Genomic DNA, 24,766 nt, shown 5'->3' on the forward strand with positions numbered 1-24,766 from the left:
AATCTTGGACAACGGAATTCACCAAAATAAGACAAAAAAACCCCTATGATCTTTAAAAGGACTATGGGGCAGTTTCCCGGTCACAGCTTTGACTAGTCCTAGACTTAAATGTAAGAGCTGTCCAAACTGAAAACAACTTGCACTGACATATCTTAAAATACATCAGTGCCCTTTGTTTTGCCTCAACATGCACATAGGTAATTTTTTTAGTAAGGCATGTTTGTTAAAACTAGTTATATTTCCTAATTAAACTAAGGCCTAGTCCTGGCTTAAGATAATCTCTGTCCTGGAAACCACCCCAATACGTTTATACATTTAACTAGAACAGATTGAGTTGCACGAGTAAGGTCCTTATAAACTCAAAACCGAAAAATAACAAGACAGCCATTATTAAGTAAACAAGCCAGTTTATTACATAAGAATTGTGAACCAATAGCTTCTTAGAAAAAAATAATGAAAAAAGTATGTGATAAGCCACACACCCACATACAATTATGCAAAAAAAAGCAGTCAAGAAAAAAACTGTACACAATAAAACAGGATTCACATTATCGTCTCTTCTGGAAAATATTTCCTCTTCCTCCCGGTCCTCCTCGTCCACGACCCCTTGCTGCGACTGTAAATGAAAAACAATCACTTGATTACCTCGCTTTATGCATTTTTGCTTTATACATGATTTTTTTCTTAAACCCATTCAGCTGCTCAAACTACAAACAGTGAATAAGAGGAAAACGCATTTAGTGAGGCTAAAAGACATTCCAATCCTGCATGAGACACTTCGACAGTGATACAATACATTTAAAACTAAATAAATGTTTTTGGTGGTTAAACACCATTAAAGAAATCATCAGCAGCTACTGTATAAATGCGGTCTTGAAACGAGGTCATCATAATGAGGTTAAAGCCGACATATAAAGAAGTCTTGATCTTTACCTTGAGCTTTGAGAATAGCAGCTTTGCCTCTTCCAGCTCCTGCATTTTGATTTTTGTTTTTCATGCTCTTCAACATGGGGGCATTTTTCAGCATGTCAGGCAGAATCAGAAAGCGTATTTTGCTGCCACGTATGTACACCTGCTCCAGCTGGGACACTCTGCCATCTCGATAGGTCACCGTAATGTTTGACATCTGATTCACACACACAAACAACAAAAACTAGTGAGACTTACCGCAAAGGGACACAATTTTGTTAATCTAGACAAACACTTAGGGCTCTGAAGGTTCCTCTTTTAAACAGCTGAACGTGTAAGCCAACCCAAAAAAATAACTAAACAGAAAATGCACGCTTTTACATAAGATGGCAAAGTACAAAAGCAATGTAAACTTAACGGCTAACAGCTACACAGTCACTGTGTGGCATGTGCCAAATAAACTGCTACGTCTCGACACAAGGTGGCACCCACGGCTCTTCCAGCATGCTCAGTCTCCAAATTTCACGGAGTTGTTTTCATTCATTCATTCATTCGTTCAGTTGACTGTATTAGTGAACTAATGTAGGGATTGGGAATAGTGATTAAAAGTATAGGGGGCTATTCATTCGGACACAGCCATAAGCTCTCAAAAACCAATGAGCATCTTATGTGCTGACGTGGAGGTGACATGGCACCATTTTAATTGCATTAAGGAGTAAATTATAGGCTAATTATCATTTTCAGGTGAACTTTTCCTTAAAAAAAAGTGATCTCTATGGCAGATAACAGTAGTAACATTCAAGTTTAAATGTTTTATCATGGAAACAAACAATACCTGGCAGTTCATGTTATCTTCTGCTTCAATCAGTTTTCCCCTGTACACTTCACCCGTGTTTGTTTCACAGGTCACAATGTGACCCTCTGCTTCATGCAGAACTTTGATAGGGACACCAATGGACATTGTTAATCTCTGCAAGATAAGACAGAGCACAGGTTAATTCAGTGTACTCATGTCTATATCACATATCAGATATTAGATAGTAGCTTCATTATAATGATTGACCAGAGTGGGCATTCACATATTACATTTTAGCAAATGCATCTCGTCCCAAACCCTGAGATTGGATAACTGAAGGAACTGAGTATTAACATTACACCCATACACAACTATCAAAGGTTTTAGTACTGTCGACGGAGTACTGCCCAGAAAGAATAATACATGTAAAACATAGATGAAAAACGTTTGACTAAATTTTCTTTAAAAATAAAAAAACACTTAAAATAATTTCTGCTTTTAGCAATAGTAACCAAGTTCTAATGATTTCTAATCAGCAGTTACCATTGAAACCATTACTACGCTCCTGATTGTAGTGCGTTTTGGGCCTAATTCCCGTAGGATTTGCGTTAGCATGTGAAAAATACCACTAATAGAACCTAACCCATTAACTTATCAGAAACCATTATAGTTTCCAGCAACCATCAAATCAGTTATAATTTCGGTGATTGTTTATATGCTTTATCATGAAAAAGGCTAAGCACTCCCTACTAACAATTAAATTAATTAATTTACTAACTAAAAAGCGACTTATTATAAAAGGATATTCTGTTTTATAGTTAACGTTACTTACAACAAAAGCTGGTCTTACCAAATTTCAAAACGTATCCCATATAATTAAATTAAATCTCGAAAGAGTTGAGCAAACCAAGCAGTCGGCAATGAATTAGCATTCATAGGGTTAGCTTGGTTAGCATTTCCGGTAACAAAGCAGCAAATACAACAAATACACATTATGTTAACGAAAAAAAAAAAAAAAAAAAGATGTGCAGCGCGTTTCTCTTATAAAATATTACAATACCTTTGATTCAACCGCGTGGAAAGAAAACCTTTGCGTCTGTGAGAAGAACCAGTGCTGAACAACGTGAGTATTTGCGACGTTTTCCCGCTCCCACAATGCAGCTGAATACGGAAGTTCCACCCCTTCCTGCAACCCCGACGCATCATGGGAGTTGGAGTCTTATTGGGCGATTAGCGATCTTGGTCAACGGGAACAAGCAGATGAGCACACAGGTCTACAGAAGAGGGCAGTATTGATTTGACTACACTTATATTATCGAAAAGAAGTGAAATGCAATTTAATCTTTCGAAATTTTACCAAAAATGTTCTTATAAAATCATTAAAAACAAACAATTTAGATAAACTGTTTTTATGAGGTTATGACAGTCATATATTTGATCTTCTTTTAAACGAAATAAGCCACATTTGGTCTTTAACTTGATATTTCTTACTATTTATTATTTTTAGCTGCAAAGGTGTACCATTTTTGACCATTATACAGACAGTGCAAGGGTGTAACTTTGGTTTGAGAAGTGATGAGGGGAATGCTCCTTTTCCTCTGACGTGCGGTTAAAAAATCATAACAAATGACTTTGAAAGTGTGGGGGGGGGCATGAACAGGATTTTGAAAAGTGGGGGGGCATGCCCCCCTGTCCCCAGTGGAAATTACGCCCTATGCGACAGTGTATAAACTCTCTTAAGGAAATGCAGGCCTATTTATTTATAAAAGATCATCTTTCAAGCCAGTCTTACTGTGACCTGAAACCGACCTCATTTGACTCTAAAGTTCTGAGGAATTCCACTTACACCTTCTACACGATAGAAAAAAACTCCATCTAACCAATTACAACCAGTCACGTAACGCAATAGGTGGGAAGTGTGCTGATTACACAGTAACTCTTAACAATGTCTTCAAACCTCATTTTACCACCAGATTGAACCTGCCAACAGTCATTGATCTATGTGACACGCTGATAGTGTGGTAGCTTTACTCCTGTCTGATTTACACAAGACAAGCATCCATGATGGAAGACCATAAATCACTGTGGAGGCCATAGACTTGGATATTTGTCTAATTAAAAAAATGGGGTTTTTACGCAAGAAATATCACCTTACTATTGCTGAGCTGGCAGCTACTTTTTGAAAGGGCACCGCCCCAGTGAAAGCTATAGGGACCGTTTATTATGTTGGCTTGACAAAGCCAACATACTGTTCTTCGATCTAAGCTTATTATTAGTGGTGCTTGCATTTATGCAAAGCATCACTATTACTATTCCTCAGGGATATTATTATTATTAGTGGTGCTTGCATTTATGCAAAGCATCACTATTATTATTGCTTTCGGTTATTATTATTCTTCTTATATCTGGACACTTTTTCGGCACCTAACTCGTCCCGCACGGTTTGCCGTAGTCCCATGAAAGAGGGCTCAAATTGACCGGTTTATTGAGGAGAGGTGTGCTATGACTTTTATAAAGGATCGGGTGCAAGATTTTCGAAAGGGGGGCGAAAAACCACCCGAAAAATCCCATTGACTTAACATTGGGCCCAACTTTGACGGGTCATTAGCCTGGTTAGCCAGACCTACATCAAGATGTAAGGTCTGGCAACTCTTCACACAAACGGCTCAATGCAAGGGGCGGGATATAAGGTTGTCCCTCAAAATGCCTCTGTACGCAATAGGATAGCGCTATGACCAATCAGAGCAACGAAGAAGGTGACGTATGAGTCCCATGCGTTTCCCCACCAGTGGAGCTAATTGGTATATCAAACTTTTACCGTAACCAGTCGGCAAAACTCCAAACACATCTTTCTTGCTTAAAAAGGACTTCAGTAGGGTTATTTGCTCTTCACTCAAAGAAAAACATAGGTTTAAGTCCTCCAGAGTCGCGGCCAAAGCCGCTTCAAAAGAAAGCTGTTCGCCAGCAGCAGCAGCCATTCTTTGTTTTCAAGTAGGAACCGTCGCAGGCAGCTCTGTCGTCATCATGTTAAGCCCGCCCCACAGACGCTACACACGATGTGATTGGCCTGACCAAATTTTGGTTTTTGGAGCTGTTAAGTGTATTGTGAGTGCCTAGACTAAACCCTGGCAGCAAATATATTTTGTGGCCGCTAGGGTGCGTCTAGATTTCTAGGCTAACGGGTCATAGCTCCGTTCGAGGATTTTGTAAAAACATGTGGATTACAACATTTGAAGAGGGTGGTAGACTCTGTAAGAACATACATCAGATTGGGGTGTAAGTTGTACCCCTGGGGTGTAAGAAGCACCCGAAATTCCCCATTGACTTATAATGGGGCAGGGAACACGCCCATATAAGGGAATAAAATCGTTCCTGATGGGATATCTTTGCTTTACAGTGTCGTAGAGATAAGTGGGTGGGCTCATTTTACTCGGGCATCCAATCAGTCTCTCAGGATCATCTCAGAGCTATTAAGCCACGCCCCTAGCAACCACTTTGAGCACCCTAGCAACATCTCCCATAGACTGCCATTATAAAATGCCCAGATGGGTATCTTTGCAGCACAGTGTCATAGAGACATGGGGGTGGGCTCATTTTACCCAGGCATCCAATCAGTCTCTCAGGATCCTTACATATGTATTAAGCCACGCCCCTAGCAACCACTTTTGAACACCCTAGCAACATAAAATTCAAACAGTCATATCTCGGCATCCGAACATCGTAGAGACACGGGGGTTGGACCATTTTACTTGTGACCCGGGGTGTTATCATTATGGGATGCAATTTTTCCCTAGCAACCAAATACAGTACCCTAGCAACATAGTAAACAAAGCCTTATATCTCCGCATCAGAACATCGTAGAGACACGGGGGTTGGACCGTTTGACTCGTGACTCGGAGTGTAATCATTATGGGATGCAATTTTTCCCCTAGCAACCAAATACAGCTCCCTAGCAACAGAGTAAACAAAGCCTTATATCTCCGCATCAGAACATCGTAGAGACACGGGGGTTGGACCGTTTGACTCGTGACTCAGAGTGTAATCATTATGGGATGCCAATTTTTTCCCTAGCAACCAAATACAGTACCCTAGCAACAGAGTAAACAAAGCCTTATATCTCCGCATCAGAACATCGTAGAGACACGGTGGTTGGACTGTTTGACTCGTGACTTGGAGTGTAATCATTATGGGATGCAAATTTTTTCCCTAGCAACCAAATACAGTACCCTAGCAACAGAGTAAACAAAGCCTTATATCTCCGCTTCAGAACATCGTAGAGACACGGGGGTTGGACCATTTGACTCGTGACTCGGAGGGTAATCACTATGGGATGTCAAATTTTTCCCTAGCAACCAAATACAGTACCCTAGCAACAGAGTAAACAAAGCCTTATATCTCCGCATCAGAACATCGTAGAGACACGGGGGTTGGACCGTTTGACTCGTGACTCAGAGTATAATCACTATGGGATGCCAATTTTTTCCCTAGCAACCAAATACAGTACCCTAGCAACAGAGTAAACAAAGCCTTATATCTCCGCATCAGAACATCGTAGAGACACGGGGGTTGGACCGTGTGACTCAGAGTGTAATCACTATGGGATGCCATTTTTTCCCTAGCAACCAAATACAGTACCCTAGCAACAGAGAAAAACAAAGCCTTATATCTCCGCATCAGAACATCGTAGAGATACGGGAGTTGGATCGTTTTACTTTTGGCTTTGAGTATAATCATATATTGTCCCCAGAATTTTGCCACGGCAAGCACCACTTCACATTTTCTTCAGGAAATGTACCTATCTAGTTATGTTGGCTTGACAAAGCCAACATACTGTTATTGTAGTTAAACTTATTATTATTATTATTATTATTATTATTTTTCTTCTGAGACTAAATTTCTGCAGCTAACTCGTCCGACAGCTTTCAAGCTACATCCACCAAATTTTCCACGGACATTCTAACTGGTCTGAAGAAGTGTGCTATGACTTTTTGAAGGGATCCGACTTACAGAATTCCTAAAACGGGAAATAAAAATTCCGAAAGTCCCATTGACTTAACATTGGACAAACTTTGACGGGTTCTAGCTGCGAGCGATAATTTTGTAGAAACTTGTGGCTTACCACATTTGAAGAGGCTGGCAGGCACTGTGAGAACATACCTCACATTGGGGTGTAAGTTTCACCCCTGGGGTGTAAGAGGCCCCCAAAATTCCCCATTGACTTATAACGGGGCAGGAAACACGCCCATATAAGGGAATAAAACGTTCCAGATGGAATATCTTCGCTTTACAGTGTCATAGAGACATGGGGGTGGGCTCATTTTACTCAGGCATCCAATCAGTCTCTCTGGATCGTCCCATAGCTATTAAGCCACGCCCCTAGCAACCATTTTTGGGCACCCTAGCAACATCTCCCATAGACTGCCATTATAAAATGCCCAGATGGATATCTTTGCAGCACAGTGTCACAGAGACATGGGGGTGGGCTCATTTTACTCAGGCATCCAATCAGTCTCTAAGGATTCTTATTGAGGTATTAAGCCACGCCCCTAGCAACCAAATATGAGCACCCTAGCAACATAGTAAACAAAGCCTTATATCTCTGGATCCGAACATCATAGAGACATGGGGGTTGGGTCTTTTGGTCATGTTAGCTTCATGCTAACTTCATGCTAAGTCATACTAGCTTCATGCTAGTTTCATGCTAGCTTTATGCTAATTTCATAATAAATCTTGCTAACTTCATGCTTATTCATGTTAGCATCATGCTAGCTTCATGCTAAATCATGTTAGCATCATGCTAGCTTCATGCTAATTCATGTTAGCATCATGCTAGCTTCATGCTAATTCATGTTAGCATCATGCTAGCTTCATGCTAATTCATGTTAGCATCATGCTAGCTTCATGCTAATTCATGTTAGCATCATGCTAGCTTCATGCTAATTCATGTTAGCATCATGCTAGCTTCATGCTAATTCATGTTAGCATCATGCTAGCTTCATGGTAATTCATGTTAGCATCATGCTAGCTTCATGCAAATTCATTTTAGCATCATGCTAGCTTCATGCTAATTCATGTTAGCATCATGCTAGCTTCATGCTAATTCATCTTAGCATCATGCTAGCTTCATGCTAATTCATGTTAGCATCATGCTAGCTTCATGCTAATTCATGTTAGCATCATGCTAGCTTCATGCTAATTCATGTTAGCATCATGCTACCTTCATGCTAATTCATGTTAGCATCATGCTAGCTTCATGCTAATTCATGTTAGCATCATGCTAGCTCCATGCTAATTCATGTTAGCATCATGCTAGCTTCATGCTAATTCATGTTAGCATCATGCTAGCTTCATGCTAATTCATGTTAGCATAATGCTAGCTTCATGCTATTTCATGTTAGCATCATGCTAGCTTCATGCTAATCATGCTTACTTGATGTTAGCTTCATGCTAATCGTGTTAGCTTCATGCTAGCTTCATGCTAATTTATGTTAGCATCATGCTAGCTTTATGCTATTTCATGTTAGCATCATGCTAGCTTCATGCTAATCATGCTAACTTGATGCTAGCTTCATGCTAATCATGTTAGCTTCATGCTAGCTTCAGGCTAATCATGCTAGCTTCATGTTAAATCAGACTAGCTTCATACTTAAACATACTAACAGCCAGATGGTCTACTAAACTAAACTTCTGTCAAACCGTTTTAAACGTTCAGGCCAGGCTTTGTCAAGCCAACATAAAGTTTGTCAACAAACTTTTCTATCTAGTTAGTGGTGCTTGCATTTATGCAAGGCATCACTATTACTATTGTAAAAATTATTATTATTATATTTTATTCTTACATCTGCACGTTTTTTCGGCACCTAACTCGTCCCGCACGGTTTGTCGTAGACCCATGAAAGAGGGCTCAAATCGACCGGCTTATTGAGGAGAGGTGTGCTATGACTTTTATAAGCGATCGGGTGTAGGATTTCCGAAAGGGGGGCGAAAAACCACCCGAAAAATCCCATTGACTTAACATTGCGCCCAACTTTGACGAGTCATAGCTCCGCTCGAGGATGTTGTAGAAACATGTGGGTACAACATTTGAAGAGGGTGGTAGGCTCTGTAAGAACATACATCACATTGGGGTGTAAGTTGTACCCCTGGGGTGTAAGAGGCGCCCAAAAGTGCCCCAATGAAAAGTCAATGGGGGAAAATCCCATAGACTTAACATTGCAAAAATTTTGACGGGTCATAGGTACGAGTGAGGATTTTGTAGAAACATGTGGGTTACTAAATTTGAAGAGGGTGGTAGGCTATGTAAGAACATACATGACATTGGGGTTTAAGTTGTACCCCTGGGGTGTAAGAGGCACCCGAAAATTCCCATTGAGGAAACATGCCCATATAAGGGAATGAAACAGTTCCAGATGGGATATCTTTGCTTTACAGTGTCGTAGAGATAAGTGGGTGGGCTCATTTCACTCAGGCATCCAATCAGTCTCTCAGGATCATCCCAGAGCTATTAAGCCACGCCCCTAGCAACCACTTTTGGACACCCTAGCAACATCTTCCATAGACTGCAATTATAAAATGCCCAGATGGATATCTTTGCACCACAGTGTCATAGAGACATGGGGGTGGGCTCATTTTACTCAGGCATCCAATCAGTCTCTCAGGATCCTTACATAGGTATTAAGCCACGCCCCTAGCAACCACTTTTGAGAACCCTAGCAACATAAAATTCAAACAGTTATATCTCGGCATCCGAACATCGTAGAGACACGGGGGTTGGACCGTTTGACTCGTGACTCACTGTGTAATCATTATGGGATGCCAAATTTTTCCCTAGCAACCAAATACAGTACCCTAGCAACAGAGTAAACAAAGCCTTATATCTCGGCATCAGAACATCGTAGAGAAACGGGGGTTGGACCGTTTGACTCGTGACTCACAGTGTAATCATTATGGGATGCCATTTTTTTCCCTAGCAACCAAATACAGTACCCTAGCAACAGAGTAAACAAAGCCTTATATCTCGGCATCAGAACATCGTAGAGAAACGGGGGTTGGACCGTTTGACTCGTGACTCGGAGTGTAATCATTATGGGATGCCATTTTTTTCCCTAGCAACCAAATACAGTACCCTAGCAACGGAATAAACAAAGCCTTATATCTCCGCATCAGAACATCGTAGAGACACGGGGGTTGGACCGTTTTACTCGTGACTGAAAGTGTAATCATTATGGGATGCCAATTTTTTCCCTAGCAACCAAATACAGTACCCTAGCAACGGAATAAACAAAGCCTTATATCTCTGCATCAGAACATCGTAGAGACACAGGGGTTGGACCGTTTGACTAGTGACTGAGAGGGTAATCATTATGGGATGCCAATTTTTTCCCTAGCAACCAAATACAGTACCCTAGCAACAGAGTAAACAAAGCTTTATATCTCCGCATCAGAACATTGTAGAGACACGGGGGTTGGACCGTTTGACTTGTGACTTGGAGTGTAAGCATTATGGGATGCCAATTTTCCCCCTAGCAACCAACTACAGTACCCTAGCAACAGTGTAAACACAGCCTTATATCTCCGCAGCAGAACATTGTAGAGACACAGGAGTTGGATCGTTTTACTTTTGGCTTGGAGTATAATCATATATGGTCCCCAGAATTTTGCCATGGCAAGCACCACTCACATTTTCTTCAGGAAATGTACCTATCTAGTTATATTTTATTCTTATGTCTGCACGTTTTTTCGGCGCGTAACTCGTCCCGCACGGTTTGCCGTAGTCCCATGAAAGCAGGCTCAAATCGACCGGTTTATTGAGGAGAGGTGTGCTATGACTTTTATAAGGGATCGGGTGCAGGATTTCCGAAAGGGGGGCAAAAAATCACCCAAAAAATCCCATTGACTTAACATTGCGCCGAACTTTGACGGTTCATAGCTCCGCTCAAGGATTTTGTAGAAACATGTGGGTTACATTATTTGAAAAGGGTGGTAGACTCTGTAAGAACATACATCACATTGGGGTGTGAGTTGTACCCCTGGGGTGTAAGAGGAGCCCGAAAATTCCCATTGACTTATAATGGGGCAGGAAACATGCCCATATAAGGGAATAAAACAGTTCCAGATTGGATATCTTTGCTTTACAGTGTCGTAGAGATAAGTGGGTGGGCTCATTTCACTCGGGCATCCAATCAGTCTCTCAGGATCATCCCAGAGCAATTAAGCCACGCCCCTAGCAACAATTTTGGGCACCCTAGCAACATCTCCCATAGACTGCCATTATAAAATGCCCAGATGGACATCTTTGCACCACAGTGTCATAGAGACATGGGGGTGGGCTCATTTTACTCAGGCATCCAATCAGTCTCTCAGGATCCTTACATAGGTATTAAGCCACGCCCCTAGCAACCACTTTTGAGCACCCTAGCAACATAAAATTCAAACAGTTATATCTCCGTATCAGAACATCGTAGAGACACGGGGGTTGGACCGTTTGACTCATGACTCGGAGTGTAATCATTATGGGATGCCAATTTTTTCCCTAGCAACCAAATACAGTACCCTAGCAACAGAGTAAACAAAGCCTTATATCTCCGCATCAGAACATCGTAGAGACACGGGGGTTGGACCGTTTGACTCATGACTCGGAGTGTAATCATTATGGGATGCCAATTTTTTCCCTAGCAACCAAATACAGTACCCTAGCAACAGAGTAAACAAAGCCTTATATCTCCGCATCAGAACATCGTAGAGACACGGGGGTTGGACCGTTTGACTCATGACTCGGAGTGTAATCATTATGGGATGCCAATTTTTCCCTAGCAACCAAATACAGTACCCTAGCAACAGAGTAAACAAAGCCTTATATCTCCGCATCAGAACATCGTAGAGACACGGGGGTTGGACCGTTTGACTCATGACTCGGAGTGTAATCATTATGGGATGCCAATTTTTTCCCTAGCAACCAAATACAGTACCCTAGCAACAGAGTAAACAAAGCCTTATATCTTCGCATCAGAACATCGTAGAGACACGGGGGTTGGACCGTTTGACTCGTGACTCAGAGGGTAATCACTATGGGATGCCAATTTTTTCCCTAGCAACCAAATTCAGTACCCTAGCAACAGAGTAAACAAAGCCTTATATCTCCGCATCAGAACATCGTAGAGACACGGGGGATGGACCATTTGACTTGTGACTCGATATGTAATCACTAGTGGATGCCACTTTTTCCCTAGCAACCAAATATAGTACCCTAGCAACAGAGTAAACAAAGCCTTATATCTCCGCATCAGAACATCGTAGAGACACGGGGGTTGGACCGTTTGACTCATGACTCGGAGTGTAATCATTATGGGATGCCATTTTTTTCCCTAGCAACCAAATACAGTACCCTAGCAACAGAGTAAACAAAGCCTTATATCTCCGCATCAGAACATCGTAGAGACACGGGGGTTGGACCGTTTGACTCATGACTCGGAGTGTAATCATTATGGGATGCCAATTTTTTCCCTAGCAACCAAATACAGTACCCTAGCAACAGAGTAAACAAAGCCTTATATCTCCGCATCAGAACATCGTAGAGACACGGGGGTTGGACCGTTTGACTCATGACTCGGAGTGTAATCATTATGGGATGCCAATTTTTTCCCTAGCAACCAAATACAGTACCCTAGCAACAGAGTAAACAAAGCCTTATATCTCCGCATCAGAACATCTTAGAGACACGGGGGTTGGACCGTTTGACTCATGACTCGGAGTGTAATCATTATGGGATGCCAATTTTTTCCCTAGCAACCAAATACAGTACCCTAGCAACAGAGTAAACAAAGCCTTATATCTCCGCATCAGAACATCGTAGAGACACGGGGGTTGGACCGTTTGACTCGTGACTCAGAGTGTAATCACTATGGGATGCCAATTTTTTCCCTAGCAACCAAATTCAGTACCCTAGCAACAGAGTAAACAAAGCCTTATATCTCCGCATCAGAACATCGTAGAGACACGGGGGATGGACCATTTGACTTGTGACTCGGCATGTAATCACTAGTGGATGCCACTTTTTCCCTAGCAACCAAATATAGTACCCTAGCAACAGAGTAAACAAAGCCTTATATCTCCACATCAGAACATCATGGAGACACGGGGGTTGGACTGTTTGACTCGTGACTCAGAGTGTAATCACTATGGGATGCCATTTTTTCCCCTAGCAACCAAATACAGTACCCTAGCAACAGAGTAAACAAAGCCTTATATCTCCGCTTCAGAACATCGTACAGACACGGGGGTTGGACCGTTTGACTCGTGACTCAGAGGGTAATCACTAGTGGATGGCAATTTTCTCCCTAGCAACCAAATACAGTACCCTAGCAACCAAATAAACAAAACCTTACATCTCTGCATCAGAACATCGTAGAGACACGGGGGTTGGACCATTTGACTCGTAACTCGGAGTGTAATCAGTAGTGGATGCCAATTTTTTCCCTAGCAACCAAATACAGTACCCTAGCAACAGAGTAAACAAAGCCTTATATCTCCGCATCAGAACATCGTAGAGACACAGGAGTTGGATCGTTTTACTTTTGGCTTGGAGTATAATCATATATGGTCCTCAGAATTTTGCCACGGCAAGCACCACTTCACATTTTCTTCAGGAAATGTACCTATCTAGTTAGTGGTGCTTGCATTTATGCAAGGCATCACTATTATTATTCCTCATACTTATTATTAGTGGTGCTTGCATTTATGCAAAGCATCACTATTATTATTGCTCAAAGATATTATTAGTGGTGCTTGCATTTATGCAAAGCATCACTATTACTATTGCTCAAAGATATTATTAGTGGTGCTTGCATTTATGCAAGGCATCACTATTACTAGTCCTCAGGGATATTATTATTATTATATTTTATTCTTACATCTGCACGTTTTTTCGGCACCTAACTCGTCCCGCACGGTTTGTCGTAGACCCATGAAAGAGGGCTCAAATCAACGGGCTTATTAAGGACACGACTGCTATGACTTTTATAAGCGATCGGGTGCAGGATTTTCGAAAGGGGGGCGAAAAACCACCCGAAAAATCCCATTGACTTAACATTGAGCCCAACTTTGACGAGTCATAGCTCCACTCGAGGATTTTGTAGAAACATGTAGGTTACAACATTTGGAGAGGGTGGTAGACTCTGTAAGAACATATATCACAATGGGGTGTAAGTTGTACCCCTGGGGTGTAAGAGGCGCCCAAAAGTGCCCCAATGAAAAGTCAATGGGGGAAAATCCCATAGACTTAACATTGCAAAAACTTTGACGGGTCATAGGTACGAGCGAGGATTTTGTAGAAACATGTGGGTTACATTATTTGAAGAGGGTGGTAGACTCTGTAAGAACATGGATCACATTGGGGTGTAAGTTGTACCCCTGGGGTGTAAGAGGCACCCGAAATTTCCCTTGACTTATAATGGAGCAGGAAACATGCCCATATAAGGGAATAAAAAAGTTCCAGATGGGATATCTTTGCTTTACAATGTCTTAGAGATAAGTGGGTGGGCTCATTTTACTCGGGCATCCAATCAGTCTATCAGTATAGTCCCAAAGCTTTTAAGCCACGCCCCTAGCAACCACTTTTGTGCACCCTAGCAACATAAAATTCAAACAGTTATAACTCTGCATCAGAACATCATAGAGACACAGGGGTTGGACCGTTTGACTCGTGACTCAGAGTGTAATCTCTATGGAATGCCAATTTTTTCCCTAGCAACCAAATACAGTACCCTAGCAACAGAGTAAACAAAGCCTTATATCTCCGCATCAGAACATCCTAGAGACACAGGGGTTGGACCGTTTGACTCGTGACTCGGAGTGTAATCATTATGGGATGCCAATTTTTTCCCTAGCAACCAAATACAGTACCCTAGCAACAGAGTAAACAAAGCCTTATGTCTCCGCATCAGAACATTGTAGAGACACGGGTGTTGGACCGTTTGACTCCTGACTCGGAGTGTAATCATTAATGGATGCCAATTTTTTTCCCTAGCAACCAAATACAGTACCCTAGCAACAGAGTAAACAAAGCCTTATATCTCCGCACCAGAACATCGTAGAGACACGGGGGTTGGACCGTTTGACTCGTGACTCAGAGTGTAATCATTATGGGATGCCAATTTTTTCCCTAGCAACCAAATACAGTACCCTAGCAACAGAGTAAACAAAGCCTTATATCTCCGCATCAGAACATCGTAGAGACACGGGGGTTGGACCGTTTGACTCGTGACTCGGAGTGTAATTATTATGGGATGCCAATTTTTTCCCTAGCAACCAAATACAGTACCCTAGCAACAGAGTAAACAAAGCCTTATATCTCCGCATCAGAACATTGTAGAGACACGGGGGTTGGACCGTTTGACTCGTGACTCGAAGTGTAATTATTATGGGATGCCAATTTTTTCCCTAGCAACCAAATACAGTACCCTAGCAACAGAGTAAACAAAGCCTTATATCTCCGCATCGGAACATCGTAGAGACAAGGGGGTTGGACCGTTTGACTCGTGACTCGGAGTGTAATCATTATGGGATGCCATTTTTTTCCCTAGCAACCAAATACAGTACCCTAGCAACAGAGTAAACAAAGCCTTATATCTCCGCATCAGAACATCGTAGAGACACGGGGGTTGGACCGTTTGACTCGTGACTCGGAGTGTAATTATTATGGGATGCCAATTTTTTCCCTAGCAACCAAATACAGTACCCTAGCAACAGAGTAAACAAAGCCTTATATCTCCGCATCAGAACATTGTAGAGACACGGGGGTTGGACCGTTTGACTCGTGACTCGAAGTGTAATTATTATGGGATGCCAATTTTTTCCCTAGCAACCAAATACAGTACCCTAGCAACAGAGTAAACAAAGCCTTATATCTCCGCATCGGAACATCGTAGAGACAAGGGGGTTGGACCGTTTGACTCGTGACTCGGAGTGTAATCATTATGGGATGCCATTTTTTTCCCTAGCAACCAAATACAGTACCCTAGCAACAGAGTAAACAAAGCCTTATATCTCCGCATCAGAACATCGTAGAGACACGGGGGTTGGACCGTTTGACTAGTGACTCGGCGTGTAATCATTATGGGATGCCAATTTTTTCCCTAGCAACCAAATACAGTACCCTAGCAACAGAGTAAACAAAGCCTTATATCTCCACATCAGAACATCGTAGAGACATGGGGGTTGGACCGTTTGACTCGTGACTCGGAGTGTAATCATTATGGGATGCCAATTTTTTTCCTAGCAACCAAATACAGTACCCTAGCAACAGAGTAAACAAAGCCTTATATCTCCGCATCAGAACATCGTAGAGACACGGGGTTGGATCGTTTGACTTGTGACTCGGCATGTAATCACTAGTGGATGGAATTTTTTTCCCTAGCAACCAAATACAGTACCCTAGCAACCGGATAAACACAACCTTATATCTCCGCATCAGAACATCGTAGAGACACGGGAGTTGGATTGTTTTACTTTTGGCTTGGAGTATAATCATATACGTTCCCCAGAATTTTGCCACGGCAAGCACCACTCACATTTTCTTCAGGAAATGTACCTATCTAGTTATTATTATTCTTCTTTTTCTGGACACTTTTTCGGCGCGTAACTCGTCTCGCACGGTTTGCCGTAGTGCCTTGAAAGAGGGCTCAAATCGACCGGATTATTAAGGAGAGGTGTGCTATGACTTTTATAAGCGATCGGGTGCAGGATTTCCGAAAGGGGCGCGAAAAACCTCCCGAAAACGTCCCATTGACTTTACATTGCGTCGAACTTTGACGGGTCATAGCTCCACTCGAGGATTTAGTAGAAACATGTGGGTTACAGCATTTGAAGAGGGTGGTAGGCTCTGTAAGAACATACATCACATTGGGGTGTAAGTTGTACCCCTGGGGTGTAAGAGGTGCCCAAAAGTGCCCTAATGGAAAGTCAATGGGGCGAAAATCCCATAGACTAACATTACGAAAAAACTTTGACGGGTCACAGGTCCAAGTGAGGATTTCATAGAAACATGTGGGTTACTAAAATTGAAGAGGGTGCTAGACTCTGTCAGGACGTCCCCCACAATGGGGTGTAAGGTTACCCTAGCAACCGTTTTGGGCACCCTAGCAACATCTCCCATAGACTGCCATTATAAAATGCCCAGATGGATATCTTTGCACCACAGTGTCATAGAGACATGGGGGTGGGCTCATTTTACTCAGGCATCCAATCAGTTTCTCAGGATCCTTAAAGAGGTACTAAGCCACGCCCCTAGCAACCACTTTTGAGCACCCTAGCAACATAAAATTCAAACAGTTATATCTCGGCATCAGAACATCGTAGAGACACGGGGGTTGGACCGTTTTACTTGTGACTAGGGGTGTAACAATTGGGCACATAATTGGCCACTCCCAAGCCACGCCCCTAGCAACCAAATTTGAGCACCCTAGCAACCGAATAAACAAAGCCTTATATCTCCGCATCAGAACATCGTAGAGACACGGGGGTTGGACCGTTTGACTCGTGACTCGAAGTGTAATCATTATGGGATGCCAATTTTTTCCCTAGCAACCAAATACAGTACCCTAGCAACAGAGTAAACAAAGCCTTATATCTCTGCATCAGAACATCGTAGAGACACGGGGGTTGGACCGTTTGACTCGTGACTCGAAGTGTAATCATTATGGGATGCCAATTTTTTCCCTAGCAACCAAATACAATACCCTAGCAACAGGGTAAATAAAGCCTTATATCTCCGCATCAGAACATCTTAGAGACACGGGGGTTGGACCGTTTGACTTGTGACTGAGAGTGTGATCACTATGGGATGCCAATTTTTTCCCTAGCAACCAAATACAGTACCCTAGCAACAGAGTAAACAAAGCCTTATATCTCTGCATCAGAACATCGTAGAGACACGGGGGTTGGACCATTTTACTTGTGACTCGGAGGGTAATCACTAGTGGATGCCATTTTTTCCCCTAACAACCAAATACAGTACCCTAGCAACAGAGTAAACAAAGCCTTATATCTCCGCATCAGAACATTGTACAGACATGGGGGTTGGACCGTTTGACTCCTGACTCGGCATGTAATCACTAGTGGATGCCAATTTTTTCCCTAGCAACCAAATACAGTACCCTAGCAACAGAGTAAACAAAGTCTTATATCTCCGCATCAGAACATCGTAGGGACACAGGGGTTGGACCGTTTGACTCGTGACTCGGAGGGTAATCACTAGTGGATGCCATTTTTTCCCCTAGCAACCAAATACAGCTCCCTAGCAACTGAGTAAACAAAGCCTTATATCTCCGCATCAGAACATTGTAGAGACACGGGGGTTGGACCGTTTGACTTGTGACTTGGAGTGTAATGACCAGTGGATGCCAATTTCCCCCCTAGCAACCAAATACAGTACCCTAGCAACAGTGTAAACAAAGCCTTATATCTCTGCAGCAGAACATCGTAGAGACACGGGGGTTGGACCGTTTGACTCATGACTCGGAGTGTAATCACTAGTGGATGCCAATTTTTTCCCTAGCAACCAAATACAGTACCCTAGCAACCGAATAAACAAAGCCTTTTATCTCTGCATCAAAACATCGTAGAGACACAGGGGTTGGACCGTTTTACTTTTGGGTTGGAGAATATCATATATTGTCCCGAGAATTTTGCCACGGCAAGCACCACTTCACATTTTCTTCAGGAAATGTACCTATCTAGTTATGTTGGCTTTGAAAAAGCCAACATACTGTTATTGCTTTTAAACTTATTATTATGTTGGCTTTGAAAAAGCCAACATACTGTTATTGCTTTTAAACTTATTATTATGTTGGCTTTGAAAAAGCCAACATACTGATATTGTATTTAAACTTATTATGTTGGCTTTGAAAAAGCCAATATATTGTTATTGCTATTAAACTTATATCTTATTATGTTGGCTTTGAAAAAGCCAACATACTGTTATTGCTTTTAAACTTATTATTATGTTGGCTTGACAAAGCCAACATACTGATATTGTATTTAAACTTATTATTATTATTCTTCTTCTTCTTCTTCTTCTTCTTCTTCTTCTTCTTCTGAGACTAAAATTTCTGCGGCTAACTCGTCCGACAGCTTTCAAGCTACATCCACGAAATTTTCCACGGACATTCTGACTGGTCTAAAGAAGTGTGCTATATCTTTTTGACGGGATCCGACTTACAGAATTCCTAAAACGGGACATAAAACTTCCGAAAAGTCCCATTTACTTAACATTGCGACAAACTTTGACAGGTCATAGCTCCGAGTGAGAAATTTGTAGAAACTTGTGGCTTACCATATTTAAGGAGGCTGACAGGCACTGTGAGAACATACCTCACATTGGGGTGTAAGTTTCACCCCTGGGGTGTAGGAGGCCCCCAAAATTCCCCATTGACTTATAACGGGGCAGGAAACACGCCCATATAAGGGAATAAAAACGTTCCAGATGGAATATCTTCGCTTTACAGTGTCATAGAGACATGGGGGTGGGCTCATTTTACTCAGGCATCCAATCAGTCTCTCTGGATTATCCCATAGCAATTAAGTCACGCCCCTAGCAACCATTTTTGGGCACCCTAGCAACATCTCCCATAGACTGCCATTATAAAATGCCCAGATGGATATCTTTGCAGCACAGTGTCACAGAGACATGGGGGTGGGCTCATTTTACTCAGGCATCCAATCAGTCTCTAAGGATTCTTATTGAGCTATTAAGCCACGCCCCTAGCAACCAAATATGAGCACCCTAGCAACATAATAAACAAAGCCTTTTATCTCTGGATCCGAACATCATAGAGACATGGGGGTTGGGTCTTTTGGTCATGTTAGCTTCATGCTAGCTTCAAACTAAGTCATACTAGCTTCATGCTAGTTTCATGCTAGCTTTATGCTAATTTCATAATAAATCTTGCTAACTTCATGCTTATTCATGTTAGCATCATGCTAGCTTCATGCTAATTCATGTTAGCATCATGCTAGCTTCATGCTAATTCATGTTAGCATCATGCTAGCTTCATGCTAATTCATGTTAGCATCATGCTAGCTTCATGCTAATTCATGTTAGCATCATGCTAGCTTCATGCTAATTCATGTTAGCTTCATGCTAGCTTCATGCTAATTCATGTTAGCATCATGCTAGCTTCATGCTAATTCATGTTAGCATCATGCTAGCTTCATGCTAATTCATGTTAGCATTATGCTAGCTTCATGCTAATTCATGTTAGCATCATGCTAGCTTCATGCTAATTCATGTTAGCATCATGCTAGCTTCATGCTAACTTCATGCTAATTCATGTTAGCATCATGCTAGCTTCATGCTAATTCATGTTAACATCATGCTAGCTTCATGCTAATTCATGTTAGCATCATGCTAGCTTCATGCTAATTCATGTTAACATCATGCTAGCTTCATGCTAATTCATGTTAGCATCATGCTAGCTTCATGTTAATTCATGTTAGCATCATGCTAGCTTCATGCTAATTCATGTTAGCATCATGCTAGCTTCATGCTAATTCATGTTAGCTTAATGCTAGCTTCATGCTAATACATGTTAGCATCATGCTAGCTTCATGCTAATTCATGTTAGCATCATGCTAGCTTCATGCTAATTCATGTTAGCATCATGCTAGCTTCATGATAATTCATGTTAGCATCATACTAGCTTCATGCTAATTCATGTTAGCATCATGCTAGCTTCATGCTAACTTCATGCTAATTCATGTTATCATCATGCTAGCTTCATGCTAATTCATGTTAGCATCATGCTAGCTTTATGCTAATTCATGTTAGCATCATGCTAGCTTCATGCTAATTCATGTTAGCATCATGCTAGCTTCATGCTAATCATGCTAACTTGATGCTAGCTTCATGCTAATCATGTTAGCTTCATGCTAGCTTCATGCTAATTCATGTTGGCATCATGCTAGCTTCATGCTAATTCATGTTAGCATCATGCTGGCTTCATGCTAATTCATGTTAGCATCATGCTAGCTTCATGATAATTCATGTTAGCATCATACTAGCTTCATGCTAATTCATGTTAGCATCATGCTAGGTTCATGCTAACTTCATGCTAATTCATGTTATCATCATGCTAGCTTCATGCTAATTCATGTTAGCATCATGCTAGCTTTATGCTAATTCATGTTAGCATCATGCTAGCTTCATGCTAACTTCATGCTAATTCATGTTAGCATCATGCTAGCTTCATGCTAATCATGCTAACTTGATGCTAGCTTCATGCTAATCATGTTAGCTTCATGCTAGCTTCATGCTAATTCATGTTAGCATCATGCTAGCTTCATGCTATTTCATGTTAGCATCATGCTGGCTTCATGCTAATCATGTTAACTTGATGCTAGCTTCATGCTAATCATGTTAGCTTCATGCTAATCATGTTAGCTTCATGCTGGCTTCAGGCTAATCATGCTAACTTTATGTTAAATCAGGCTAGCTTCATACTTAAACATACTAACAGCCAGATAGCCTAATAAACTAAACTTCTGTCAAACCGTTTTTAACGTTCAGGCCAGGCTTTGTCAAGCCAACATTAAGTTTGTCAACAAACTTTTCTATCTAGTTATTATTCTTTCTTCTCCTCCCAAAATTTCTGACACTAACTCGTCCTAGAGCTTTCAAGCTACATGCACCAAATTTTCCACAGACCTTCAGACTGGTCTGACTTAGTGTGCTATATCTTTTCTAACTGATGGGACCTTCCGAATTCCTAAACGGGGCGCTCGAACACCCCAAAATTCCCATTGACTTAACATGGAGACAAACTTTGACGGGTCATAGCTGCGAGTGAGAAACTGGTAGAAACTTGTGGCTTACCACATTTAAGGAGGCTGACAGGCTCTGTAAGAACATACATTAAAATGGGGTGTAAGCTGTACCCCTGGGGTGTAAGAGGCCCCCAAAATTTCCCATTGACTTATAATGGGGCAGGAAACATGCCCATATAAGGGAATAAAAGCGTCCCAGATGGAATATCTTCACTTTAGAGTGTCGTAGAGATATGGGGGTGGGCTCATTTTACTCAGTCATCCAATTAGTCTTTTAGGCTCGCCCCAGAGCTATTAAGCCACGCCCCTAGCAACAATTTTGGGTACCCTAGCAACATCTCCCATAGACTACCATTATAAAAAGCCCAGATGGATATCTTTGCACCAGAGTGTCATAACGACATAGGGGTGGACTCATTTTACTCAGGCATCCAATCAGTCTTAATAGGATTCTTATTGAGGTGTTAAGCCACGCCCCTAGCAACCAAATATGAGCACCCTAGCAACATAATAAACAAAGCCTTATATCTTTGGATCTGAACATCATAGAGACATGGGGTTTGGGTCTTTGGGTCATGTTAGCTTCATGCTAGCTCCATGCTAAGTCATACTAGCTTCATGCTAGTTTCATGCTAGCTTTATGCTAATTTCATATTGTAGCTTGCTAAGTTCATGCTAAATCATGTTAGCTTCATGTTAAATCTTGTTAGCTTCACGTTAAATAGTGCTAGCTTCATGCTAACATCATGCTAATCATGCTAACTTCACGTTAAATCATGTTAGCTTCATGCTAATCATGCTAACTTCATGTTTACTTCATGCTAATCATGCTAGCCTCATGCTAGCTTCATGGTAATCATGCTAGCATCATGCTAGCTTCATGCTAATCATGCTAACAACATGGTAGCTTCATGCTAATCATGCTAGAATCATGCTAGCTTCATGCTAATCATGTTAAAATCATGCTAGCTTCATGCTAATCATGCTAGAATCATGCTAGCTTCATGTTAATCATGCTAAAATCATGCTAGCTTCATGCTAATCATGCTAAAATCATGCTAGCTTCATGCTAATCATGCTAGCTTCATGCTAATCATGCTAGCATCATGCTAGCTTTATGCTAATCATGCTAGCATCGTGCTTGCTTCATGCTAATCATGCTAGCATCATGCTAGCTTCATGCTAATCATCATGCTAGCTTCATGCTAATTATGCTAGCATCATCCTAACTTCATGCTAATCATGCTAGCATCATGCTAGCTTCATGCTTATCATGCTAGCATCATGCTAGCTTCATGCTAATCATGCTAGCATCATGCTAGCTTCATGCTAATCATGCTAGCATCATGCTAGCTTCATGCTAATCATGCTATCATCATGCTAGCTTCATGCTAATTATGCTAGCATCATGTTTGCTTCATGCTAATCATGTTAACATCATGCTAGCTTCATGCTAATCATGCTTACATCATGCTAGCTTCATGCTAATCATGCTAGCATCATGCTAGCCTCCTGCTAATCATGGTAGCATCATGCTAGCTTCATGCTAATCATGCTAGCATCATGCTATCTTCATGCTAATCATGCTAACATCATGCTATCTTCATGCTAATCATGCTAGCTTCATGCTAGCATCATGCTAATCATGCTATCATCATGCTAGCTTCATGCTAATCATGCTAGCATCATGCTAGCTTCATGCTAATCATGCTAGCATCATGCTAGCTTCATGTTAATCATGGTAGCATCATGCTAGCTTCATGCTAATCATGCTAACTTCATGTTAATCATGCTAGCATCATGCTAGCTTCATGCTAATCATGCAAGCTTCATGCTAATCATGCTAACATCATGCTAGCTTCATGCTAATCATGTTAGCTTCATGCTAATCATGCTAACATCATGCTAGCTTCATGCTAATCATGCTAGCTTCATGCTAATCATGCTAGCTTCATGCTAATCATGCTAACATCAAGCTATCTTCATGCTAATCATGCTAGCTTCATGCTAGCATCATGCTAATCATGCTATCATCATGCTAGCTTCATGCTAATCATGCTAGCATCATGCTAGCTTCATGCTAATCATGCTAACTTCATGTTAATCATGCTAGCATCATGCTAGCTTCGTGCTAATCATGCTAGCTTCATGCTAATCATGCTAGCATCATGCTAGCTTCATGCTAATCATGCTAGCTTCATGCTAATCATGCTAACATCATGCTAGCTTCATGCTAATCATGCTAGCTTCATGCTAATCATGCTAGCTTCATGCTAATCATGCTAACATCTTGCTAGCTTCATGCTAATCATGCTAGCTTCATGCTAGCATCATGTTAGCTTCAAGCTAATCATGCTAACATCATGCTAGCTTCATGCTAATCATGTTAGCATCATGCTAGCTTCATGCTAATCATGCTAGCTTCATGCTAATCATGTTAGCTGCATGCTTATCATGCTAGCTTCATGCCAATCATGCTAGCATCATGCTAACTTCATGCTAATCATGCTAACATCATGCTAGCTTCATGCTAATCATGCTAGCATCATGCTAGCTTCATGCTAATATCATGCTAATCATGCTAGCATCATGCCAGCTTCATGCTTATCATGATACCATCATGCTATATTCATGGTTATCATGTTAGCATCATGATACCATCATGCTACCTTCATACTTAAACATTCTAACAGCCAGATAGCCTACTAAACTAAACTTCTGTCAAACCGTTTTAAACGTTCAAGCTACGCTTTTTCAAGCCAACATAAAGTTTGTCTTCAAACTTTAATATCTAGTTATTAGTGGTGCTTGCATTTATGCAAAGCATCACTATTACTATTCCTCAGGGATATTATTATATCTTTATTCTTATGTCTGCACAAAATTTCGGCGCGTAACTCGTCCCGCACGGTTTGTCGTAGAGCCACAAAAGAGGGATCAACTTGACCGGATTATTGAGGAGAAGTGGGCTATATCTTTTATAAGCAATCGGGTGCAGGGTTTTCGAAAGGGGGGCGAAAAACCACCCGAAAAATCCCATTGACTTAACATTGCGCCGAATTTTGAAAGGTCATAACTCTGCTCGAGGATTTTGCAGATACATGAGAGTTACAACATTTGAAGAGGGTGGTAGGCTCTTTGAGAACATACATCACAATGGGGTGTAAGCTGTACCCCTGGGGTGTAAGAGGCACCCGAAATTTCCCATTCAAAGTCAATGGGCGAAAATCCCATTGACTTAAC

General features: G+C 41.5%; 1 protein-coding gene across 1 annotated transcript; it reads right to left on the reverse strand.

Moving 5' to 3' along the window:
- Positions 1–387: 387 nt before the first annotated feature.
- On the reverse strand, positions 388–2,924 carry snrpd3l (small nuclear ribonucleoprotein D3 polypeptide, like). The gene is made up of 4 exons (XM_055180754.2): positions 2,766–2,924; positions 1,745–1,879; positions 934–1,126; positions 388–616 (listed from the first exon to the last, which is right to left on the reverse strand). The coding sequence occupies exons 2-4, from the start codon at positions 1,868–1,870 to the stop codon at positions 549–551; spliced, it is 387 nt and encodes a 128-aa protein (XP_055036729.1). The 5' UTR covers positions 1,871–1,879; positions 2,766–2,924; the 3' UTR covers positions 388–548.
- Positions 2,925–24,766: the final 21,842 nt, after the last annotated feature.

The sequence above is a fragment of the Misgurnus anguillicaudatus genome, chromosome 9 (assembly GCF_027580225.2).
Source record: "Misgurnus anguillicaudatus chromosome 9, ASM2758022v2, whole genome shotgun sequence".
In the NCBI taxonomy this organism is placed as follows: domain Eukaryota; kingdom Metazoa; phylum Chordata; class Actinopteri; order Cypriniformes; family Cobitidae; genus Misgurnus; species Misgurnus anguillicaudatus.